Below are 26,315 nucleotides of genomic sequence, written 5' to 3' on the forward strand. Positions count from 1 at the left end.
TCTGTGGGAGAGGGAGGGGAGAGAGGGAGAGAGACGAGAGAGAGATAGAGAGAAAGAAAAAAGAGAAGAGATAAAGAGAGAGAGATTGGTGTTTCTGCTGGTGCAAGCGGGATAGTGGGAGAGGGCTGATGCTTCTGCTGCTGTTTGTGTGTGGGGTCGAGGGAGGGATTTGGGGTTCTGATGTTACTATCGTTCATTATTTGGGGTTTCATGTTCTGTGGATCTCTCTGTGAAGAGTAGTAATTTCAGGTTGTATAGATTCTCTGATATTAAATTTGATTTGAAGAACACAGCCGAGAGCAATGAAAGCAAATACAAGAACACCAACAGTCATAAGCCAGTAATAGAGAGAGACATCCCGGCTGCCACAGGCATTCTGTTATCCCAGTAATTAGGATAACAAGACACCCACACAAAATGCTGGAGAAACTCTGCAGGTCAGGCAGCTTCTACGCCATGAATCAGTCAACATTTGAGGGTGGCACTCTACATCAGGACTGGAAAAGTAAGGGGTGGAAGCCAGAATAAGAAGGTGGGGGAGGGCAAGGTGTACAAGCTGGGAGGTGATAGAGGAGACCAGGTGAGGTGATAGGTCAGACTAGGTAAGGGGTAAAGTGGGTGGGTGAGGGCAGGGAAATGAACATGCATTGATTATAAGGGGATAAAGATGCCCCCAGTAGTTGCATTTTACCGGGTCTATACTGTTCTATAGAAACTGATCCTCTGTCTTAAATTTATTTTCCAACTCTTTGCCATCCCATGTTCTACCAGGTGTCAGACCTGGAAGTTGCAGCAGTGTTATACAATGATAGAGCTGAGCAGATTGGAACCGCGCCCTCACGTTGAACAACTGTCTGAGTGGTGGACAGTGACTTATCTGTGTTCACCAAAAGTAAAGCCCACCAATGTACAGTGACTAATCACCACCTCCTTCCTTCTTCTGGCCCAACCAGTTCCCCTTCTCCACCACTGTCCTCCATCTGACAGAACTGGTCCCTCACCCTCAACAATTTTTTTCCTTCTGCTCCTCCCACTTTCTCCACACTCGAGGAGTAGCCATGGGCCTGGGTTTTTGTTGCCCCTGCAGAACAGTCCATGTTCCAAGCCTTCCCGGGAAATGCTCCCTAACTCTTCCTCTGCTGCAGTGACGACTGCATTGGTGCTGCTTCCTTCACCCATGCTGAAAACACCAACTTCATTAACTTCCCCCCCCCACCCTGAAATTCACTTGGTCCACTTCTGACACCCCCCTACCCTTCCTCAATTTCTCTGTCTCCATCTCTGGAGACAAACTGTCTGCTGACATTGTTTCCAAACTTACTGGTTCCCACAGCTACCTCCACTCTACCTCGTCCCACCCAATCTCCTGTAAAAATGCTATTCCCTTTCTCAGTTGCTTTGTCTCTGCCGCACCTCTTCCTAGGATGTAGTTTTCCTTTCCAAGGCATCAGAGAGGTCCTCCTTTTTCAAAGTACAGGTTTCCCCTTCCTCCACCATTGATGCTGTCCTCAGCATCATCTCAGCCCATTTCTCAAACATCTGCACTCACACCACCTTAATAGTGATAGAGTTCATCTTGTCCTTCCCAAATACCCAATGAGCCTCCGCATCCAACATATCATTCCCCACAACCGCAATATCAAAGGGATCTTACCACTAAATATGTCTTTACTCCCCCTTCTGCTTTTTGCAGCGATCACCCCCGCCATTCCCCTTGTACATTCGTTCCTCCCCATGGCCGAAGTGTTAACTTACCTGTTCACCTCAATCCAGAGCCCCAAACAGTCCTTCTGGGTGAGTTAACACTTCACCTGCAAACCTGCTGGGGTCATCTATTGTATCCGGTGCTCCTGATGTAAGTGAGGCATAGTGAGACCCATCATAAATTGGGGGGGGGGGGGAGGGTCTGCTTCGTCGAGCACCTCCACTCCATTCACCGAAACTGAAACTTCCTGGTGGACAAACATTCTAATCCCATTCCGACATGTCGGTCCATGGCCTTCTCTTGGGCCACGAGGGGTGGAGGAGCAACACCTTTATATTCCGTTTGGGTAGACTCCAACCTGATTGCACAAGTATCGATTTCTCCTTCCAGTAAAATAAATTTACCTCCCCCTTTCCTCTTCTTCTATTCCCCCACTCTGGCCTGTTACCTCTTCTTACACTCCTATTACTTCCCCATGCCCCCATCTCCTTCCCTTTCTCCCATGGTCCTCTCTCCTTTTCTATCTTCTCCAGCCCTTTACCTTTCCTACCCACTTGTCTTCACCTTTTACCTTCCAGCTATCCTAACCTTCTACCACCACCTTTTCATTCTGGCATCTTCCCCCTTCCTTTCCAGTCCTGCGGAAGGGTCTCAGCCCAAATCGACAACAATTTATTCATTTCCATAGATGCTGCCTGACCTGCTGAGTTCCTCCAAGATTTTGTGTGCGTTGTTGTGTTAATCTATGCTGCACCTCAGTGGTGTACAATGACCAATCTGTGTTCACCAGTTTTGCACCGTGATGTACAGTGATTGCTCAGTTTTCAGTAATTCCCTCCTTAGTATTACAAATCGACAGAATACTGTAGTTCCTTAAAATTGAGAGCTGGAATAGGATGTGGTACATTTGGAATTTCAGGGTCTCACTAAGCTACTGCACAGGAGGCAGGTTAACAAGTTAAAGCCAATATAGCTAGGGATGTTGTGCTGTGGTGAAGTGAGAATTGACAGAAAGCAAAAAGTGTGAACAAATTGATCCGTAAAGTCACATATAGAAACAGTCCCTACAGATCATCTATACTAAGAAGTATCATGACCATCTAATCCCATTTTCCTGAATTAATCCCATATCCCCCTATGCCACACTCAGTCACGCACCTGTCCCAATGCCTCTTCAATATTGTTACTGTACCTGCCATAGTCCGTTCTAGGTATCAGCGACTCTTTGTGAGAAAATAATTACCACTCGGGTCCCCTTCAACCTCCTTCCTCTCACCTTAAACCCATGCCCTTTAGCTTCAGGCCACCTAACCATGAGAAATAGATACTAGCAATCGATTCGAGGATCCATCTCCGTCAGAGGTTGGCAGGCAGTGATTAGTAGGGCACTGCAAGCCGATAGTTATTGACAAGCTAACTCAAGAGGTGGCTGAGGATCATATATCCAAGCTTGCTAATAATACAAATCTAGATGACGTTTTGAGTCAGGTGGAAGATGTAACGTAGATTCAAGGAGAGAAGAACAGGCTGAGTGAGTGGATGAGAACATGGAAGATTTAATACAGCAGAGAAAAAATGTGTAGCTGCACACACACAAAATGCTGGAGGGACTCATCAGATCAGGCAGCATCTGCGGAAGTGAATAAACAATTGATATTTCGGGCCGAGAGCCTTGTTCAGGACTGAGAAGGGAGAGGGAAGATGCCAAAATAAAAAGGAACGGGAAGGGGAAGGGGAGAAGGTGATAGGTGGAGCCAGGTGGGTGGGAAAGACAAATGGCTGGAGAGGAAGGAATCTGTCAGGATATTCAAGTCCCAGGCCGAGACTCGGGAATACCATCGCAGTCAGATGTAGAAAGACACTTCATTGCTGTTTCCATAACAGTTTTGTTTTAACTGGCCGGTTTGCTAGTCCTGAACTGAACCCCCGAATGTGGAGAGCAGTGGAGCACTCTCAGTCTGCCTTCTGCCCTTTGACCCTGTTTGGCATGGGTGACCCTACCAAGAGCCAAAGCATAAAGCCCCAACTCCAGCCAACATAGCTCTCTGGGTCATTCAGCCACGCAAACCCGACAAGGCTGTGGTTCTCTTAGACTAAAACTTACGAAACTGTTACAGGTCATACATGCATGGAGGACATTTCCCTTGGCTAAAGCTTCAGTATCTAAGGGCCACAGTCTCAACATAAGGCTCGGCTCTCTTGGACAGAGATGTACAGAAATTTCTTCATGCAGAGGGTTGTGGAGATGAATCTGTCACTGTAAGCATTGGTGTACGGTTCCAGTGAGGACAACACTGGGGTAACGTATAGGTCAGGCAGGTCTGTCAATGTGCATTCAGGTACAATCCCAGCTGGGATGTAGGTTAACGTACACTCCTGTGATACTATCAAAATACTAGTAGTTGTGGGTCTGGTAGTGGTGGTGGGTCTGTCACTGTATAACACTGGGGTACAGTACCAGTGGGCGCAGGTCTGTCACCGTATAACACTGGGGTACACTACCGGTGGGGATAAGTCTGTCACTGTATAACACCAGGATTCAGTGCTGGTGGGGACAAATCTGATACTGTGTAACACCAGGGTATGGTACCGGTGGGGATGAGACTGTCACTGTGTAATATTGGGGTATAATACCAGTGGAGATAGATCTGCCACTCTATAACACCAGCGTACAATGTGGTGAGAATAGTCTATCACTCTACAACACTAGGGTATAGTACTAGTGGGATGGATCTGTCACTGTACAACACTGGGGTACAGTAGTGCAGACAGGTTTAGGGACTATAATGATAGGGGTAATGTTCAGTATGGGATTGGCTCAAGTTCCCTGGAACTGTAAGGGAGAAGCTTAACCGGCAGACCCTGTAATGTCTACTGGTCTGGTGTTGGCTTCATGCTGACTGTACCCCTCCAAATGGAGGGGCACTCTTCACTCTCTAATGTCTCTGTTGTATCATTCTTGGCTCTCCTGACATTAATACGCCTGTACAATCAAATGGCAAATATTCCAACTCTTCCCAGAGGGTAATAGGATCACTACAAATAGCAAATCAATCAATAGCATTCCACAGCCAACAATTCAACCCCTGTCCTCCACGCCGTCTTCCTCGGACCCTCAAAAGAATTTTTTTTCCCCCCACTGACCTCGTGACAGCTCTGGAGGAACCGCAGAAGCTCCCACTGGTCGCTTAGCCGCACCAACCACTCATGGGCAAGCTTGTAGTTGTTTTGGCTCCTGTAAACGAGACGGAAACTGTTAATCCTGCTCCGACACAAGGCAGCAGAACTGCAGCAGAGTGGCTAGCCCAACGCTTTACAGTACCAGCGACACGGGTTCAATTCCCGCCATTGTCTGAGCAGTTTGTATGTTCTCGCCATTACCACATGTGTTTTCTCTGAGAGTTCTGGTTTCCTCCCACATCCCAAAGTCATATGGGTAAATAAGTTAATTGTGAACAGGCTCATTGGGCTAATAGAGCCTGTTGTTGGCTATGAAGGAATTAAAATAGGGAAGTAAACGTCAAAATCAAAAGAGGCAAGGACGGTGGAAGTAGACAATCAGATTGTCTTTGTTCTTGCCATGTGGTTAAAGGAATGGAGGCTGCCATTTTGCGAGCTGTCTTGTGAATGGGTGTCAGGAATAGCAAAAGTGCTTTAAAGTGGACACACAAACATGCTCCTGATAATCTGCTGAACCAGAGATGAATTTCCAAATAAGAAGTTATTTGTGAGGTGTTTCTCGGTAAAATGGACCATACAGGTAGATAATTGGAGAAGTCTGAGTCTGAACGGAGTAACCAAAGCCAGTTAACTCTAATTCTTCTAAAGGAACTAGTAACTGACTGGCTGCATGGTAGCCTGGTATGGAAACACCAATTCCCTTGAACGGAAAATCCTACAACAGGTAATGAATGCAGCTCAGTCCATCACGGGTAAAGATCATGAAGATTATGAAGCGTTGTCGCAGGAAAGCAGCATCCATCATCAGGGACCCCCACCACCCAGGACATGCTCTCTTCTCACTGCTACCATCAGGAAGAAGGTACAGGAACCTCAAGACTCACACCACCAGGCTCAGGAACAGTCATTACCTCTCAACCATCAGGCTCTTGGACCAGAGGGGATAACTTCACTCAACTTCACTCAGCCCAGAAACTATGAACTCACTTTCAAGGACTCTTCATCTCATCTTCTTGATATTTATTGCTTGTTTATTTTGTTATTATTAATTATTTTTTCATTCTTTTTTGTATTTGCACAGTTTGCTGTCTTTTGCACACTCCTGGTGGTGCAGTCTTTAACGGAGTCTATTATGGTTATTGGATTTACCGAGTATGCCCGCAAGAAAATGAATCTCTGTGTTGTACATGGTGACATACATGTACTTTAATCATAAATTTCCTTTGAACTTAACTGGGTGGTCTGCTCTGATTCAGAACAAAGAGATATTAGTTACAAGAGGAAAATCAGAGCAGTCTGGTCTCTGGCACTGAGACTACCTCTGTGATTCAGATGGGAAGGTGGAAGAAGAGGTGCACTGTGCTAATGGGGGATTTGTTAGTTAGGGGAACAGATAGGAGATTCTGTTTCCACATGTGATTCCACAATGGTACGTTGCCTCCTGGGTGCCAGGATCAGGGACTGAGTCCTCAGTATTCTCAATTGGGAAGGTGAACAGCCAGAGGTCGTAGTCTATGTTGGTACCAATGACATGAGTAGGATGAGTGACAAGCTTCTGCATAGGGAGTTCAGGGAGTTAGGTGCTAACCCCTTCAGGGCTGTGATTTCTGGATTGCTACCCATACCACAGCTAGTGAGGCCAGAACTAGGAAGATCATGCAGTTTAACACATGGCAAAGGAGTTGGTGCAGGAGGAAGGGCATACGATTTTTGGATCATTGGGCTCTCTTCCAGGGAAGGCGGGCCCTTTTCCACCTAAACTGGGGGGGAACTAATATCCTAGTGGGAAGGTTTGTTAATGCTGCATGGTGGGGTTTAAACTAGAGTTGCAGGGGGTGGGAACTAGAATGCCAGGACAGTTAGAGGAGAGGTTGGAGAAACAGATGTTGGTAAAACCTCAGACAAAGCCAGTAATCAAAAGGTTGAGCATGGTGCAACTAATTCCTGAGCAGCATACATTTCAATGCAAGAATATCGTAGGAAAGGCAGATAAGCTCAGGGCATGGATCAACACCTGGGATTACAATGTTGCAGCCATTAGTGAGATTTGATTGCAGAAGGGACAGGACTGGCAACTCAATATTTTGGGGTTCTGGTGTTTTTGACATGAAGAGCTGGAGGGATTAAAGGAGAAAGGGTGGTGTTACTTGTCAGGGAAAATGTTACAGCAGGCTCTATCAAGCCAGACTGGAGAACTTGACTAGTAAGACGTTATAAATGGAACTGAGGAATAGGAAAGGTATGACCACATTAATGAGGCTATATTATAGCCCACCCAACAATCCTTGGAATTTAGAGGAACAAATTTGTAAAGAGTTCACAGACTGCTGCAAGAAACATCAGGTTGTTATAGTAGGTGATTTTAACTTTCCATATATTGACGGGGAATCCCATATTGTAAAAGGACTAGATGGGATTCCAGTGGCCAAATCATCAGTGAGTGGAGCACACAGCAAGGAGGTTACTCACAGGTCAGCGGCGCTGATTTAAAAGGAGAGCTTCACGGGCAATCAGTGTAATTCCAGCTGCCCAATCAGCATTGGGAGCAGCACAAAGAGGAGTAAATAAAAGTACAGAAGGGACGAGCGGGCAGAGTGGGCCAGTGATGAGAGTGGGAAGTGTCAGGCATTGGCTTCAAAGGGGGCCTTGGCTTGAAAGGGGCGTCAGCTCTGAGTAAGTTGTCCGGGTAAGTTTCTGTAAGTTTCCTTTTCTTCTTACTGTGTCTGTGTAACTAGTGGAGTTTAAATAGTCTTTGTGTGTTGCCAGATGTTGGGCTGAAGAGCATCCAACTGCAGCTCCTTGAAGACTGTGTTAGGGGTCAGAAGCAGCTGCTGAATGACCTTTGGTTTGTATGGGAGAGTGAGATCATCGTTCAGAGTTGCAGGGAAATAAGTTACAGGATGCGGAATGGGAAGGTGAATAGGCAGTCAGCACAGAACAGTCCTGTGGCATTCCCCTCAATAAGGTTTTGAAGGGCCATTGATGATAGAAGGGAAAGCAGTTCTTTTCTATCCTGATATAAGTTATAATCTTTTGAAGAGAAAGAAGGAACTTAACCCAGTGAAAAAAGCTTTATGGGAAAAGGGTTATAAATTCATAATGCGTCACCCAGCAACACTGATAATCTTTTTGGAGGATGGAAAAAGAAGATTTTTTACCGATTATCGAGAAGCGGAGGAGTTCGCACAAAAACTCCCAAGTATTCACTAACTACACATAGAGATTTCCAAGCGTAATGGATTAAAGATGAAGACAGAGACGGTGAATGGAATTGGACATTTAAGGATGATGCAGGGGGAGAAAGGCAAAATTTGAGAAATATTAATTGAGAGTAGTTTTTTTTCTTCTCATATATATACTTTTTTGTGTCGCGGGGGAGCTGGGGGAGTTTTGGATCGATTGCTACGGGATTCACGTGTGTATTCATGGTGATTGCCATGACCTGTACAACAGAGGGGGGTAATGTTGTGTTCTTTTTTATCCACAACATTAGTAGGGGGTATTTTGTTTTTTTCTTTATAAGCTATTTTTCTTCTTTTTCTTTTTCTTTTCTTCTATAGGGATGTTAGGGGGGAGGGGGCGAAGGGTAGATAATTTTTTTTTTGCTTTCTGTAATCATTTGAAAACTGAATTAAAAATACGGTTTTGGATACTGTTGAGGGGGATCACCACTCAGGGGAATGCCATGGAGACCAGGTTACTGGCACTCAGCATCGGTCCTAGGTGCAGAAGGGAAACGGAGAAGGAGAGTGGTAGTGATAGGAGTCTCAATAGTCAGGGGAACAGACGGGAGATTCTGTGGACGTGAACAATTGGATGGTATGTTCCCTCCCAGGTACCAGCGATGTCTTGGATCAGATCCTCAGTATTTTGGAGGGGGAGGGAGAGCAGGCAGATGTCTCAGAAAAGCGAAGAGGTCCTGAAAAGAGATTTTAGAGAGCTGGGCAAAAAGCTGAGAAGGTGGTCCGCCAGAGTCCGATTTTCTGGATTGCTACCTGTGCCAGGCACCAGTGAGGGTAGAAACAGGATGAGCTGGCAGATAAATACGTGGCTGAGCAACTGGTGCAGGGCTTCAGATTGTTGAATCGTGGGATCTCTTCTGGGAGAGGTATGACCTGTACAAAAGGAATAGTTTGCACCTGAACCAAAGGGGTGGGGGCCGGTATTCTTGTGGGCAGGTTTGTTAGAGCTGTTGGGGAAAGTTTAAGCTAATTTGGCAGGGGAATGGGAACTGGAGTGAAGGGACTCAGGATAGGATGGAAGGAATAAAGCAAAGATAGTGTGCAGTCAGACTGTCAGGAAGGGCAAGCAAATGATAGGACAAAATTGTAACCAGTAGGGTGAATATCAGTGAATTTGGAATGCAGAATCTAAAAGGGTAGAAAATACAGTACTCAAAGTGTTATATCTCAATGCACAGAGTATAAGAAATAAGGGGATGATCTTGTTGCAATATTACAGATTGTCAGGTATGATGTTGTGGCCATCACTGAATCGTGGCTGAAGGATGGTTGTAGTTGGGAGCTGAATGTCCAAGGTTACATGTTGCATTGTAGCAGTAGGAAGATAGGCAGAAGGCGAGGTGTGGCTCTGCTGGTAAAGAATGGCATCAAATCATTAGAAAGATGTGACATAAGATCAGAAGATGTTGAATCCCTGTGGGATAAGAAACTGCAATGGTAAAAGGATATACAGGCCTCCAAACAGTAGCTAGGATGTGGACTACAGATTACAAAAGGAAATAGAAAAGGTGTGTCAAAAGGACAATGTTATGATAGTCATGGGAGATTTTAACATGCAGATGGGTTGGTAAGATCAGGCTAGTAATAGATCCCAAGAGATTGAATTGGTTGAAAGCCTAAGCGATGGCTTTTTAGAGCAGTTTGTTTTCAGCTTACTAGGGAATAAGTAATATGGGATTGGGTGTTTATGTAAAGAACTGGAGACAACTAGGGAGCTTAAGATAAAATAACCCATTAGGAGGCAGTGGTCAAAACATGATTGAATTCAACTTGAAATTCGATCGGAAGAAAGTAGTCTGACATAGCAGTATTTCAACGGAGTAAATGAAATTACAGTGGTACGTGTTGGCCAAAGTAAATTGGAAGGAGATGCTGGCAAGGATAACAGCAAAGCAGCAATGAAAAAATGAGGAAGGTGCAAGATAGATGTATTCCAAAAACAAAGAAATACTCAACTGGCAAAATAGTACAACCGTGGCTGACAAGAGAAGTCAAAGCTGACGTAAAAACAAAAGAGAGGGCATACAACAGAGCAAAAATGCACAGGGAGATAGAGGATTGAGAAGCTTTTAGATACCTACTGAGAGCAATTAAGAGAATCATTGGGAGGGAAAAAGATTAAATATGAATGCAAGCTAGCAAACAATATGAAGGTGGATAGAAAATAAAAGCTTTTTCAAGTGTACAAAAAAAATGAAAGGAAGATGAGAGTGGACAGAGGACCGCTATAAAATGAGGCAGGAGAAATAATAACAGGGAACAAGGAGAAAGATGAAATAAATGAGTGCTTTGCATCAGGGTTCACTGTGGAAGACACTAGCAGTCTGGCAGTTGTTGAAGGGTGTGAGGGTAGAGAAGTGAGTTCAGTTACAATTACAAGGAAGGTGGTGCACAAAAAGCTGAAAGACCTAAAGGTAAACAAGTCACCCAGACCAGATGAACTGCATCCTCGGGTTCCGAAAGAGGTAGTGGTAGAGATATTGGAGGCATCTTACAAGGATATTTGGACCCTGACATGGTGCCAGAGGACTGGAAAATTGCAAATGTCACGCCACTCTTTAAGAAGGGAGGGAGGCTGCAGAAAGAAAATTATAGACCAGTTAGCCTGACCTCAGTGGTTGGAAGGTTGTTTGAGTCAATTTCTAAGGATGAGGTTATGGAGTATTTGGAGACACAGGACAAGATAGGACAAAGTCAATATGGTTTCCTTAAGGAAAAACCCTGCCTGACGAACCTGTTGGAATTCTTTGAGGAGATTACAAGCAGGATAGATAAAAGAGATGCCATGGAAGTTGCATATTTGGATTTTAGAAGGCCTTTGACAAGGTGCCACACATGAGGCTGCTTAGCAAGTTAAGAGCCCATGGTATTACAGGAAACTTACTAATATAGTTAGAGCATTAGCTGATTGGTAAGAGGCAGCAAGTGGGAATAAAAGGATCCTTTTCTGGCTGGCTGCTGGTGACTAGTGGTGTTCCACAGGGGTCGGTATTGGGGCAACTTCTTTTTATTCAGTAGATAAATTACCTAGATGATGGAATAGATGGCTTTGTTGCCAAGTTTTCAGATGATATGAAGATTGGTGGAGAGGGAGATAGTGCTGAGGAAACAGAAAGGCTACAGGTTAGGAGAACGGGCAAGAAATTGGCAAATGAAATGCAGTGTTGGAAAATGCATGGTCATCCACTTTGGTTGAAGAAATAAATGTGAAGACTATTTTCTAAATGGGAAGATAGATCTAAAAATCTGAGATGCAAAAGGACTTGGAAGATTAACTTGCCAGTTGAGTCGGTGGTGAGGAAGGCAAATGCAATGTTAGCCTTCATTTCAAGAGGTCTAGAAATATAAGAGCAGGGATGTGATGCTGAGGCTTTTCTGGGCACTGGTGAGGCCTAACCTTGAGAATTGTGAACAGTTTTGGGCTCCATAACTAACAAAAAATGTGCTGGCATTGAAGAGGGTTCAAAGGAGGTTCACGACGATGATTCCAGGAATGAAAGGGTTATCATACGAGGAACGTTGGATGACTCTGGGCCTGTACTCATTGGAATTTAGAAGGATGGGAGGGGTGGAATTCATTGAAACCTTTTGAACATTGAAATGCCTAGACAAAGTAGATGTGGAAAGGATATTGCCCATGGTGGGGGAGTCTAAGACAAGAGGGCACAGCCTCAGGATAGTTGAGCATCCATTTAAGATATTGATGCAGAGAATTTTCTTGAGCCAGAGGGTGCTAAATTTGTGATAATTTGTTACCACAGGCAGCTGAGGAGGCCAAGTCATTGGGTGTATTTAAGGCAGAGATTGTTAGGTTCTTGATTGGACACGGCCAAGAAGGCCAGGCAGTGGGGCTGAGGAGGGCAGAAAGGATTAGCCATGATTGAATGAAGGAGCAGATGGCCTAATTCCACTCCTATGTCTTATGGTCTTATAGATAGAATTTGACAAATGTGTCAGGAAAGCTTTCCTCATCAGAACGTACAAGTCCCAAGGACAGATTGTGCAATACGGATCTGCTATTAGCAAATGAGAGGGGGCAGGTTGACAGGAGTTTATGTTGGTGAACACTTTGCATCCGGTGACCACAATGCCATTAGTTTCAAAGTAAATATGGAAAAAGCTAGGTCTGCTCCACAGGTTAAGATTCTAAATCGGCAAAAGACAATTTTGAGGGTATCAGAAATGATCTGGCAAATGTGGATTGGGACAGGCTGTTTTCTGGCAAAGGTCTACTTGATAAGTGGGAGACCTTCAAAAATGAAATTTTGAGAGCACAAAGCTTGTATGTGCCTGTCAGAATAAAAGGTAAGGATAACAAGCAATATGGAGTCTTGGTTTTCAAGAGATATTGAGGCTCTGGTTAAGTTAAAAAAAGATGCATAGCAGTTATAAGCAAACAGGAACAAGTGAGGTGCCTGTGAAGAACAAATGCAAGAAAATACTTAAGAAAGAAATCAGGAGGGCTAAAAGAAGGCATGAAGTTTCTTCCCCCAAGCTATCAGACTCCTCAATACCCAGAGCCTGGACTGACACCTTGCCCTATTGTCCTGTTTATTATTTATTGTAATGCCGGTACTGTTTTTGTGCACTTTACGCAGTCCTGTGTAGGTCTGTAGTCTAGTGTAGCTTTCTCTGTTTTTTTTTTACGTAGTTCAGTCTCATTTTTATTGTGTACTGTACTAGCAGTTATGGTCGAAATGACAATAAAAGTGACTTGACTTGACTTGAAATTGTTCTAGCACATAAGGTGAAGGAGAATCCCAAAGGATTCTACAGATATGTTAAAATCAAAGGGATTGCAAGAGATGTAATTGGTCCTCTAGAAGACCAGAATGGTAATACATGCTTGGAGCTAAAACAGATGGGGGGAGGGAGATAATTCTTTGCATCTGAATTTACTCAAGAGATGGATACAGCATCTATTGAAGTGAGGCAAATTGGCATCAACCTCATGAACCCTGTACAGACTACAGAGGAGGAGAGGTTTGCTACTCTGAGACAAACCAGGGTGAATTAATCCCCAGGGCATGACACAAAGTTCCCTTGGACACTATGGGAGGAAAGTGTATAAATTTCCGGGGCCCTAGCAGAGATATTTAAATCATTCTTCGTGACAGGGGTGGTTCCAGCGGACTAGAGGATAGCCAATGTTACTCCGCAGTTTAAAAGGGGCTCGAAGCATAAACCAGGAAATTATGGGCCAGTGTGTCTGACATCAGATGTGGGAAAAGTTATCGGAAGGTATTCTAAGGGTCTGGATATATAGGTATTTGGATAGACATGGACTGATTAAAGATAGTCAGCATGGTAGGACATGTCTAATCAAACTTAAAGTTTTTCTAGGAAGTTACTAGGAAAGTGGATGAAGGCAAGGCAGTGGATGTTGTCTAGATGGACTTTAGTAAGGCATTTGACAAGCTCCCGCATGGGAGGTTGATCAAGAAGATTCGGTCGCTCGGCATTCAGGATAAGGTAGTAAACTGGATTGGACATTGGCTTTGTGGACGAAGCCAGAGGGTAGTAGTGGAGGATTGCCTCTTGGACTGGAGGCTGGCGACTATCTGCGTGCCACAGGGATCGGTGCTTAGTCCTTTGTCAATTGTCATCTATATCAGTGATCTGAATGATAATGTGGTTATCAGGAAATTTACGGGTGTTACCAAGACTGAGTGGACAGTGAGGAAGACCATCATGCATTTCAGAGAGATCTGCATCAGCTAGAAAAATGGGCTGGAAAAAATGGCAGACAGAATTTAATGCAGAAAAGTGAGAGGTTTTGCACTTCGGGAGGATCAACCAGGGTAAGTCTTATACAGTGAACAGTAGGTACAAAGAAATCTGGGAAAACAAACCCATAATTCGTTGAAAATGGTGTCAAAGGTAGATAAGTAGTTAAAAAAAGCTTTTGCCACATTGGCTTTCGTAAATCAAAGTATTAAGTATAGGAGATGGGATGTTATGTTGAGGTTGTATAAGACATTGGTGAGGCCTAATTTGGAGTATTGTGTGCAGTTTTGGTAACCTAACTACAGGAAAAATGTAAACACAGAGAAAATTTACAAGGATTTTGCCAGGTCTAAAGACCTGAGTAATATGAAAAGGCTGAATAAGTTAGGAGTGTATTCCTTAGAATGCAGAAGGCTGAGAGGAGATTTGATGGAGGATTACAAAATTATGAGGGGCATAGATAGTGTAAATGCACTGAGGTTGGGTGGAACCACAACCAGAGGTCATGGGTTTAGGGTGAAAAGTGAGAAGTTTAAGGGGTTGTGAGAGTGTGGAATAAGCTGCCAGCACAAGTGGTGCATGAGAGCTTGACTTCAGCATTCAAGCAAAGTTTGGATAGATACATGGATGGTAGGGGTACGGAGGGCTATGGTCCCTGTGTGGGTTGATGGGAGTAGGCAGTTTAAATAGTTTCAGCATGGACTAGATAGGCCGAAGGGCCTGTTTCTGTTCTGTACTTCTCTTATGACTCTGAATTGTTATTTGTGAGAAGGGCATTAAAATTGCGCTGGCTTGTATTCGAGCCAATGGAATGCTGACACATTCGCCAGATAAGCCAAAGCCAACAAGATTGAAACACGTCTTTTAAAGTGATAAGGGAAGAGAATAGGAACGAGGGGCTTTGAATATGAAGCATGGAGAACTCCGGGGACTAACAATCACAAGTAAGACCCTCCCCACGCCAGGGCCTGGGAGAAAAAGGATCAATTGTTTGGCCCCTATTTCAGTGTTATAAATTGGAGAAGTGGTCTGAGCGAGCATTGGTACAGAGGGCGCAGTAAAATTCATGGTCAAAGCTGTGTGCCTGGGGCAATTAAGTTACGCTAATGGGCGTGCAGAGACAATAAAATGCAAATTGAGAGTTGTGCTGGGAATTGCCTCACCTAGCTGATGATAGCTAACACTGTTACCAGGCTGTATTACTCGATAAATAAAACCTTCAACCTGATCAAAGTGACATCATAAAGAGGCTGATGGCACAGCAGTAAAATGACAGCTTAGAGTCATCATGAGATACAGTACAGAAACTTGTCCTTCGGCCCATCGGGTGCCTGCTGACCAACAACCACACATTTTTAGTACTAAACATACCTCAACACTTTCCATGGCTTCACATGACCCTGATTGCAAGGGGGCGTGAAGCTGGTGCTGCACCTCATCCAGGGGTGACCTGCAGGCTAGCAGAGAGGAGGAGCGTTTTACACCTGCTTTGGTAGATGTGCATCTCCCGCTCACCACCCAAAGTCAGGATCACTAGACTCGGAAGCAGTTACTTCTCCAGAAACTTTCATCTGAGCTAAAGCCTGGCGACCGAGTCAGCTGAGTCCACTGCGCTCAGTCAATGAGTGCCTCCGCAGCAGGTGCAGGCTCGGTTGTCCGACGGGTTGACTCCTTCCACATTGGATACTGACAGCGGTGACTCTTCAGGTTTCTTTCTGGGTATTCTGGGCTACTTTGCCCCAAAAATCTTACATTGATTTGCTGAAGGGTGGTCCAGGCCCACTGAGCAGGGAGATTGTGCCAACAGCAAAAGCATTGGTTCCGCTTGGAGGAGATTTCAGACTGAGGAATTCTTGCTGTCTCCACAAACTGGGTTCCAAATGTGAGATTTTATTCTTGTTATGCCATGACTAAAACTAATTCATCCGCTGCAACCTCACTCAATTAATCAATGTTCCTTTATACCTTTGTGCTCCTCCTCCTTATTCCTCATGCCTTCGGATTCCATGTCATCTACAAAAGTGCTCATTGTATACAATGTCTTGTCTGATTCATCCCAACCATTTCAGAGCTGACTTCACCTGTCCGACAAATCTGAGCAAACATTCATTAAATAGCGTCCAGTGGCCCAGTGCACATCATCCTGACACTCCTCGGCACTCTACACTTCACAATCAATGCTGGCTTGTACATTCAATTTATCATATTCAACTTGTGTGTCTGGCAGTCAGTCAATGAAAACCCTAGTTAAATACGACAGTGATATCGTGAAATCAGTGTAAGGTTAGGCTAGAAGACCATAAGAATATAAACCATAGGAGCAGACATCGGCCATTTGGCATACCATCATGGCTGATTTATTTTCCTTCTCAACCCCATTCTCCTGCCTTCTTCCCGCAACCTTGGATGCCTTTACTAATCAAGATCCTATCAACCTCTGCTTTAAAATATACCCAACAATGAACTCCACAGCTATCGATGGCAAAGAACTCCACGCTCCTCATTCACCCTCTCATTCCTCGGATCACGCTTGTTAATCCCCTCTGGACCCTCTGAAACACCAGCACATCCCTTCCTAAGCACGTGGCCTAAAACCCTTCACAATAGTCCAAGTGTAGCCTGAGAAATTCCTTATAAGGCCTCAGCATTGCATCCTTGCTCTGATACAGATCCTCTCATAATGAAAGCCAGCTTTGTATTTGCCTTCCTTACCATTATGATTCAACCTGCAAGTTAACTTTTAACATCCTGCATGAGGATTCCTAAGCTTCTTTGCAACTTTGATTCCTGAATTTTGTCCCCATTTAGAAAATAGTCTAAAGGCACAATCAGTGATTCAGGAACAGCTTCTTCTCCTCTGCCATCTGAAGTCTGAATGCACACTGAATCTATGAACACTATGCAATACTATTTTTAATTTCCATTTTTGCACTATTTATTGAATTGTATTAAAATATGTAATATATCTGATTTGTATATATCTAACTCACATTTTTTTCTATATTACGTACAGCTGGCCCTCCTTATCTGCGAATTCCGCATCCGCGAATTCAACCAACCGCGAATCGAGAAAACCCGGAAGTGCTCTTCCAGCACTTGTTGTTCAAGCACGTACAGACTTTTTTCCTTGTCATTATTCCCTAAACAATACAGTATAACAACTATTTTACATAGCATTTCCATTGTTTTAGGTATTATAAGTAATTTAGAGATTATTTAAAGTATTCGGGAGGATGTACGTGGGTTATCGTGGATTGGGATCGAAAAAAATCGAAGGTTCTCTTACTAAGTAATTCGGAACAGGTACATCCAGTATTATTTAGCGTCAGTTAGTCAAATGCTTGCATTATATATAGTATATATTTTACCTTTCTATGCATATAAAACACTTAAGAACGTATGTTTCAGCGCCGGGCTAGGGAAGTTCCCAAGTTCGATCTGGTGACAGATTGCTATGAAGTGTGCTCTCCACCGTGCCGGGTTGATGTGGAGGATCAAAACCCCAAAACCCAATAATTAAACCACTGCGTTGCCTAGTAATAACTGTAGCTTTCATCGGGGCACAGCCTTTCTCACTCTATCCTTTAAAATTGTTCCGATCATTGACCGATGTAGCCTAACGCTTTTCCAATGACAGGTGGCATATCACCTCTTTCCGATTGCTTTATTATTTCCACTTTATTTTCAATCGTGATCATTTTCATGAACAGCAACACTGTGGATTCAGATCTCTGCCGCTGGGTCCTAATGTCCACCGCACTGAGACAGGTTGAATAAGGCACTTCAGCATCCGCGAATTTTGGTATCCGCAAGGAGTCCCGGAACCAATCCCTCGCGGATAAGAAGGGCCAACTGTAATTGATTTGTATCAAATGACATTGCCTAGTGTCTCTGGACACTCTTCCTCTGCCTCCTGTCCCACACCCCTCCCCCAGTGCTCCACCCTCACCTTTCTCAGCAGCCTTTGCCCCTGCCAGGTTTACAAACTCGCTCTCCGCTCCACATTGACAAACACAGTACTGTGCAAAAGTATTAGGCTCCCCTGATATATATACATATGTGTGCCTCAGACTCACAATGTCATTTTTGATTTAACTTGCAACTATTTACTCATGGGTTTTAACCCCTCACGGCTCTCTGTACACAGCCCAGTTTAAACCCAGTGTCATACAGTCACAATACGGTACAGCACAGAAACAGGCTGACCAGCCCAATTCATCCGTACTGATCCTGCTATCAACCCTTGCTATCCTAGTTGCCTTCATTAGAACCATTTCCTTATACTCCTGTCTTACCTGAATACTTTTAAAGTATTTTAATTACTTCAAGATGGCGGCGCGACAGAGTTTGCAGCGGCCTCTCCGGAGTTGATATCTGTTATTTGTCAAGTGGGGTGCTGTGCACAATCCTAATCTGATGAAGAACGGACGTGGGAGCATGGAGGAAATCTCCAGGAAGGCCTTCTTCATTGTTGTTGCTGTTGTGAGGTCCGGGACTCTGCTGGGAAGAACAAGCCCACCAGTCCTCGAGGTCACATTGCCAGTGACCGGTGGCGGGACATCGTAGTGCGCTCGGCAGAGGATAGTGCTCGGAAAAGCTGTGCCAGAGGGGATGGTCGGAGGCTCGGAGATTTGGCGGACTCGGAGTCCGCTGTGGTCAGGGCACTTTCACTGTGCGCTGCGTCTGCAGAGCTGGGTTCGGCAGCGCTTTCACTGTGTGCTGCGTCTGTGAGGCTGAGTCCGGCGGCGCCGTGGAAGTCCATAGCGGGGGTATTCCCTTCTGCCGGCTATGTGTTATGACGAGTCTATCGGGACCCTGAGGACTTGTGGAAACTTTGTTGGGTGGTAGAGTTGGTCTCCCGACTTGGTGTGTCTGGGTAGTCTTGTTTTGTCTGGTGGATTTGTTGCTCCTTTCCGGGGAACGCACTAAGATGGTAACGCAAGGTTAATACGCAGCAGCCTCTCCAAACTCTGGATTTGGGGATTGACAAACGTAATGTGGATTTTCTGGTGTAGTCTGTTTTGTCGTGTGCTTTTGTGATATCATTCTGGAGGAACGTTGGTTCATTTTTTAACTGGATTGCAGTTGTGGTTTCTAAATGACAATAAAACGAAATTCAATTCAATTCAATTATATCCACCTCTACCACTTTCTCTGGCAACTCGTTCCAGATAAAGATTCTGGATTGGTTGAGATTATTTTCCCTGAAGCAATGGAGCGTTGAGGTAGCCATAAGATATAGGAGCAGAATTAGGCCATTTGGCCCATCGAGTCTGCTTTGCCATTTCATCTTGACTGATGCATTTCCCTCTCAACCCCAAACTCCTTCCTTCTCCCCATATCCCTTCATGCCCTGTCTAATCAAGAATCTATCAACCTCTGCCTTAAATATACCCAATGATTTGGCCTCCACAGCAACGAATTCCACAGATTCACCACTCTCTGGCTAAAAAAGTTCCTCATCTCCTTTCAAAATGGACGTCCCTCTATTCTGAGGCTGTGTTCTCTAGTCTTCATCTCCCCCACAATAGGAAACATCCTCTTCCGCATCCACTCTATCAAAGCCTTTCAACATTCGATAGATTTCAATGAAGTCACCTCTCATTCTTCAGAATTCCAGAGAGTACAGGCCCTGAGCCGTCAAACATGAGCTGACAGAGATTTAGAAATTATTAGATGCATAGGTAGGGTAGATAATCAAGTCCTTTTTTTTCTAGGCAAGGGGAATCTACAAGTAGGTCTAAAGTGAGAGGGAAAGGATTTAAGGAGAATCTGGGGACAGGTTTCTTTCCCCACATGGAGGGTGTTGGGTATGTGGAAGATGCTGCCAGAGGAGGTTGCATAGTGAGATTATTACCACTTGGACAAGTATGGTAAGGTACAGTGAAGACAACATCTATCATAAATTCCCACCATCTGGACCATGACATCTTTTCATCACTGCTTTTGGGTTCAGAACACTCATGTTCCACAGCACTAGGTTCAAGAACAGCTGCTTCTCAACTGTTTTGTTCCTGAACAAACCAGCAAACCCTGATCACTAGAGTTTAGAAGCACTAGGACCAGCATGACCAATTTCCGCTAAAATGGTCTTTTTTTTGCTCTGTATTCGTTTTTGTAAAAATTGGGTATTTCATGTTAATTAATGCTTTTCTTGCTCATGTTGTTTATATGATGCTCTGTGCCTGCAAGTAAGTTTTTTTTTGATTGACATACAGTGCAGAGTAGGCCATTCGAGAGCCACACCACTCTGCACTCCCCCGATTTAATCCTAGCCTGACCATGGGACAATTTACAATGACCAATTAACCTACCAGCCCGGAGGTTAGAACATACAAATACCTTATTTTGTAAAACAAAAAGCAGCAGTGGGAATTGAACCTGGGTCACCAGGACTGCAAAGCATTGGGTTAACCACTACCCTATCGTGCTGCCGTGCATTCCAGCTGTGCAGGCACGTACTTGTGCACGTGACACAACATTGACTTTGACTTTGATACAAGGTGAAGCTACAATAGAAAATTTAAAACAAAGCATTTGGGCCAAACGATAGCAAGTGTGTTATGCTTAGTAAGCATCATGGGACCAGTTGGACAGATGGACCCATTTTCACGCTGAATGGTTTATAAATCTTTATAACCATCACTCTATGTGAAAACCTCCCTTTAAAATCGCCTTTGAATTTCTCACCTCTCTCCCATTGGTAACCACTGTCTGTTTTAAATGATATTTTTCATAAGATTTGTACTTTTTAAAACAGACTCATACATTTTACATCCACTAGCAGAAAGTAACAGATAGCAGCTAAACTAACAATTTATCACCTTTCTCATTTTTCATTGGCCAAGTTTTTACATATTACCCATGTGATGTAATTGTTTTACATCACTAGTTTATTCCTATCTAAACTCCTTATCTTATATATAAAAGTTATAGCTTTTTCTAAAGTGCGATCTTTATTCCTTTGTCTTGCACCCCTTGGCAGTCATTCCCTTCAGCATCATTTCTCAGCTTTTTATCTGGCTTGCTTAATACTTATATATTGCTTGTACTCTAAAATAAACTGAAATCTTAGAATTAACACTGTTTGTCATTTTTGACTCCCGGAAGAACCCCAAAGGTCAGAAAATAAATGGTGATCCAACATTGCCAACACCTCTACCCTCCAGATTTAGACTCTACTACCCTGGAGAAAAGACTCTGCCAGGTCATTGCCCTTCATAACCTTATTCACTTCTCACCATCCTCTGTTCTCCTGAGACTAAACCCAGCCTATCCAACTACTTTTTGTTATGAGAGACCTCGTCGGTCAGGGTCAGCCATGGACGTTGCACCTTAGCTGTCTAAATACACAAACCAGGCCAGTACAATATGGAGAAAAAGTTGTTACCCACGTAGCAGGCTCCCCCTCCCCACACAGCTGATGATCCCAGAGGCCTATACAGTTTGGTACCAGCAGCGTCGCAGGAGTTGCCAGTCAGCATTGAACTCAACGCAGGACTGCCCTAGGGTCTCCAGCTCCGCATTTTCCCTTCGGGGTTTACCCCCGAAACCTCCCCCGTGAGTGGGTATAGTCACAAGGCAGCAGAGGTTTGAGACCAGAGTTTTCCCTCTCCTAAATGAGCTGCCAACCACGCTGATGAGCCCCATCTGCCCGAAGCGGCAGGCTTTAAGGTGACAGTAACTCACCTTTGCCCTGTCTCCGATCAGTAAAAAAAAAGGTTCTGCCGGGCTTACTAGCTAAGCCACATGTGAAGGCCAACAGCTAGACTTGGTCTGCGACACAGGCCACTGGAAACATTTAACCCCGGCTGTAACAATATGAAGGAACCTCTTCTTGTTGTAGTGTCTTCCATTCCAGGTAACATCCTGGTGAAACTCTTCTTCACTCATTCTAATGCTACCATGTCCTTCTTACAGTGACTAGAACTGTCCAATATTGTGTGAAAGATCTGGGTAAACAGAGAGGCGGCCTGCAAATATTTCATTGTACTTGTACCATTACTTATAAAAATGCATGTTGAATAATTGGTTTACATGCCAGTTAATAATGTAAATTCAAACTTTACTTTGAGGTTTACCAATCATTAGCATCTTTATCAAGTGAATACCTGGTGATGACGGATTCCATCTGATCTTTGATCTTGTCCACGTAGACATTGCCACCTTTCGCCAGGTGCCCTCCAGCCTCCACCACCGTGTTGATCTTCTGCAAGTTTATTTCCAGGGTCACCAGGAAGTCCCGGTGCTTCTTGATCGCCGCCTCTGCTGCTGCCACTGTTGTCGGAAGTTCCAGTTGGGCCAGTTTGGACTCCTGCAGAGGAATACACCAAACCAGATGACTGAGGGGAAGGCAATAGACAATAGGTGCAGAAGTAGACCATTCAGCCCTTCGAGCCTGCACCGCCATTCTGAGATCATGGCTGATCATCTACTATCAATACCCGGTTCCTGCCTTGTCCCCATATCCCTCGATTCCCCTATCCATAAGATACCTATCTAGCTCCTTCTTGAAAGCATCCAGAGAATTGGCCTCCACTGCCTTCCGAGGCAGTGCATTCCAGACCCCCACAACTCTCTGGGAGAAGAAGTTTTTTCCTTAACTCTGTCCTGAATGACCTACCCCTTATTCTCAAACCATGCCCTCTGGTACTGGACTCTCCCAGCAACTGGAACATATTTCCTGCCTCTTTCTTGTCCAATCCCTTAATAATCTTATATGTTGCAATCAGATCCCCTCTCAATCTCCTTAATTCCAGCGTGTACAAGCCCAGTCTCTCTAACCTCTCTGCGTAAGACAGTCCAGACATCCCAGGAATTAACCTTGTGAGTCCGGACATCCCAGTAATTAACCTTGTGGGGACTCACAATCATCACGGCAGAAAGGGAGCTCAAACTTAGGTCCACTTGCCTGTTTGTTATAGTGACCTTAGAATTGCAGACTGTACGAAGAAGCTTTAATCTGCATTAGAGTCACAGAGTCTTAGAGAAATACAGCACAGAAACAGGTCCTCTGGCCCATCTAGTCCATGCCAAAACCACTTAAAGTGCCTACTCCCATTGACTTGTATCAAGAGCATAGATAGCCCTCCATACTCCTACCATCCATGTACCTATCCAAATTTCTCTTAAACATTGATGACTTGTGCTGGAAGTTCATTCCACACTCTCACAACCCCTGACTGAAGAATCTTCCCCTCATATTCCCCTTAAAGTTTCCACCTTTCACCCTTAACCATGACCTCTGGTTGTAGTTCCACCCAACCTCAGTGGGAAAAGCCTGCTTGCAGTTACCCTATCTATAACCCCTAATCGTTTTGTATACCTCTATCACAACTCCTCTCAATCTTCTACATTCCAAGGAATAAGGTCCTAACCTATTCAAGCAACACAAACAAAATACTGGTGGAATGCAGCAGGCTACGCAGAATCTATAAGGAGAAGCACAGTCGACATTTCGGGCCGAGACCCTTCGTCAGGACTAACTGAAAGGAAAGATAGTAAGAGATTTTGAAAGTGGGAGGGGGATGGAAAAATGCAAAATGATAGGAGAAGACCGGAGGGGGTGGGGTGAAGCTGAGAGCCAGAAAGGTTATTAGCAAAAGGTATACAGAGCTGGAGGAGGGAAAGGATCATGGGAAAGGAGGCCTGTCCATCAAGTTGGAGGCTACCCAGCCAGTATATAAGGTGTTGTTCTTCCAACCTGAGCGTGGCTTCATCTTGACAGTAGAGGAGGCCATGGATTGAAATATCAGAATGGGAATGGGATGTGGAATTAAAACGTGTGGCCACTGGGAGATCCTGCTTTCTCTGGCGGACAGGGCATAGGTGGTCAGCGAAACGGTCTCTCTAATCAAGTCAATCTTTCTTTAAAACTCAAGTCCTCCAGACCCGGCAACATCCTTTTTGTTTTACAATATTTTTATTCAGAAGGGAAAAAAAAACAAGATTTACAGAGTGCAACACATAGATACATCGCAACATAACTTGTGTACATTCATATATTGTGATAAAATTGATCAAAATGTTATAGCATAACACATAAAGGTATACCACTCTGTAATCAAAAATTTAAAGATAGGTCTTACATCATAAAAAAAGTTTTATATAAAAAAAGTCAACCCCCTACCAACTACCAAAGAAAAAAGCTGATGGATGATAATGGATAAATTAGAAAAGAAAACATATTCGCTTAAGAAGAGAAGATAAAAATATACTTAAAAGTCTGTACACTGTTAAACTTTATAAATTGGAAAAGTAATTTAGGAAAGGCCCCCAGATATCATAAAAAGATTGTTTTGAATTTTAGACTGAGCAGCGGATCTTTTCTAAATTTAAATAAGACATAATATCACGTAGCCATTGAAGATGTGTAGGAGGGTAGAGGCATCATCCTTGAAAAGTTTCTCTGTACTCTTTCAACCTGTAGGTAGGTGACCAAAACTGTACATAATACTCCGAATTAAGCCTCACCAATATCTTCTACATTACTAGTCCATTTCTGCTGAAAATGTCATCCCTTGTTACCTTGCAGATCAATCAAGTTTACATTGTTGGATCGATCTGTCAGGCATACCTTACATAATGAATCTACCTATCTATTGGCAATGGGATTTGAATGCTACTGTCTAAGCTAGTATTTATTAACTGTGTCTCAACCATCACTCTGAGGCCTTCTCAAACCAAGAAACCTGCTTCAGTGTATGGGTAACTCCAGGCAAACTTCAATACGTTGTGGATGCCAAGAAAGCACTGCCTGGTATGGTGGGAGAGGCAAATACATTTGAGGCTTTTAAGAGATGTTCTGATAGGCGCATATGCATGTAAGGAGGATGGACGGATATGGACATGGTGTAGGAAGGAGGGATTAGTGTTTGGGTATTTTTGATTTGCTTTTTAGCTGGTTTGACACAACATTACGGGACAAATGGCCTGTTCCTGTGCTGTACTCTTCTATATAATATGGCTGATTCTTTCTGGCCCTCTAAAATAGTTTGCAGCAAATGCTCCACAGAAGTATTACTGTGTCTTTCAATGTTATGCAGTTGAGAACTGACATCAGCCCAAGCAAGAGTCAACTCCAGACTTGAGCTTCTCTCTAACACCCTGAAAGCTCTTCTCTACTTTTGAGTGGTCGCCAACTAGAAAGTCCCAGGAGTCAGTGGAAACATAACATTTCTTCATCTAGTTTTTAACAATTTCATCAGATCTTCACCTCTGTCCATCTGGTGGTCCATCCTCACATCATGACACAGATTAGAGGGGTTTCCTTTGAAAATCTGTCATTGGGCAAGTGGCACAGCCCACCAAATGGAACCTGTTACGCAATTGTGATCCAGATGCTGTTGGTGGGTAGAGTCTTTCTGTGCTTTAAGGAGCTCGCTGAACATAGTTCTGTTCCTACGTCTTAATGGCTCGTTCATGTTCAGATCACCAGAAATATTGCCTTCTCCGACTGACACGTTCCCTGCAAATGGAACTCTGCACTCACACCGTCACTACACACTCCATCACCGCTCCACAAAGTAATCCAGCCATCTGAGACACGCACGCAGGCACACACACACACCACCCCTTTTACCCAAGCCTGATTTCATGTCCTCATCAAAAACGTCTGAAAGGGAATTCAATAGACAATAGACAATAGGTGCAGAAGTAGACCATTCGGCCCCTCGAGTCTGCACCGCCATTCTGAGATCATGGCTGATCATTCACTATCAATACCCAGTCCCTGCCTTGTCCCCATATCCCTTGATTCCACTATCCATCAGATATCTATCTAGCTCCTTCTTGAAAGCATCCAGAGAATTGGCCTCCACCGTCTTCCGAGGCAGTGCATTCCACACCTCCACAACTCTCTGGGAGAAGAAGTTTTTCCTCAACTCTGTTTTAAATACTGACCTCTTATTCTCAATCCATGCCCTCTGGTACTAGACTCTCCCAACATCTGGAACATATTTCCTGCCTCAATCCTATCAAATCCTTTAATTATCTTAAACGTTTCAATCAGATCCCCTCTCAATCTCCTCAATTACAGCGTGTACAAGCCCAATCTCTCCAATCTCTCTGCGTAAGACTTCGCCAGGAAGGCCAGGCGTGGGCAACAAAGGCAGGTCACAATTCAATTCAAAGTAAGATTAATATCATTTCCAGTATACCAGTGTGAAGTAGAATGAAATAATTGTTACTCCAGATCTGATACAGCACCAAAAAAACAGTAAGATAAAGAGCACAATAATTAAAAAAGCACAATAAATGTAAATGCATTAGATAGCTTATCTACATATTGATTATATGTCCTGAAGGTGACACTCCTTCCCGCGCCCCGCCCCGGGTAGCCTACAGGTCACCCTTGGGCAAGGTGGAGCACCTGCTTAGCCACTCCCCACCCCCACACCAGTCAGGGTCACATGAAGCCATGGAGATAGGTGGTGGACGGTCATACGAGCAGCCGGTGCAGA

General features: G+C 44.2%; 1 protein-coding gene across 5 annotated transcripts in view; it reads right to left on the minus strand.

The window, feature by feature from the left end:
* LOC132381474 (spectrin beta chain, non-erythrocytic 1-like) overlaps nucleotides 1–26,315 on the minus strand; it is a 210,632-nt gene that overhangs the window by 116,364 nt on the left and 67,953 nt on the right. For all 5 annotated transcript variants that reach the window (XR_009508044.1, XM_059950906.1, XM_059950908.1 and 2 more), the window contains 2 exons: nucleotides 21,966–22,168; nucleotides 4,850–4,940 (listed from right to left, as the gene is read on the minus strand). Coding sequence is in view for 4 of the 5 variants with exons in the window: in XM_059950906.1 (XP_059806889.1) it covers nucleotides 4,850–4,940; nucleotides 21,966–22,168 (294 nt within the window). In the remaining variant the exon portion in view is untranslated. The remainder of the gene's footprint in view (nucleotides 1–4,849; nucleotides 4,941–21,965; nucleotides 22,169–26,315) is intronic.

This window comes from Hypanus sabinus, chromosome 26 (assembly GCF_030144855.1).
Source record: "Hypanus sabinus isolate sHypSab1 chromosome 26, sHypSab1.hap1, whole genome shotgun sequence".
Taxonomy (NCBI): domain Eukaryota; kingdom Metazoa; phylum Chordata; class Chondrichthyes; order Myliobatiformes; family Dasyatidae; genus Hypanus; species Hypanus sabinus.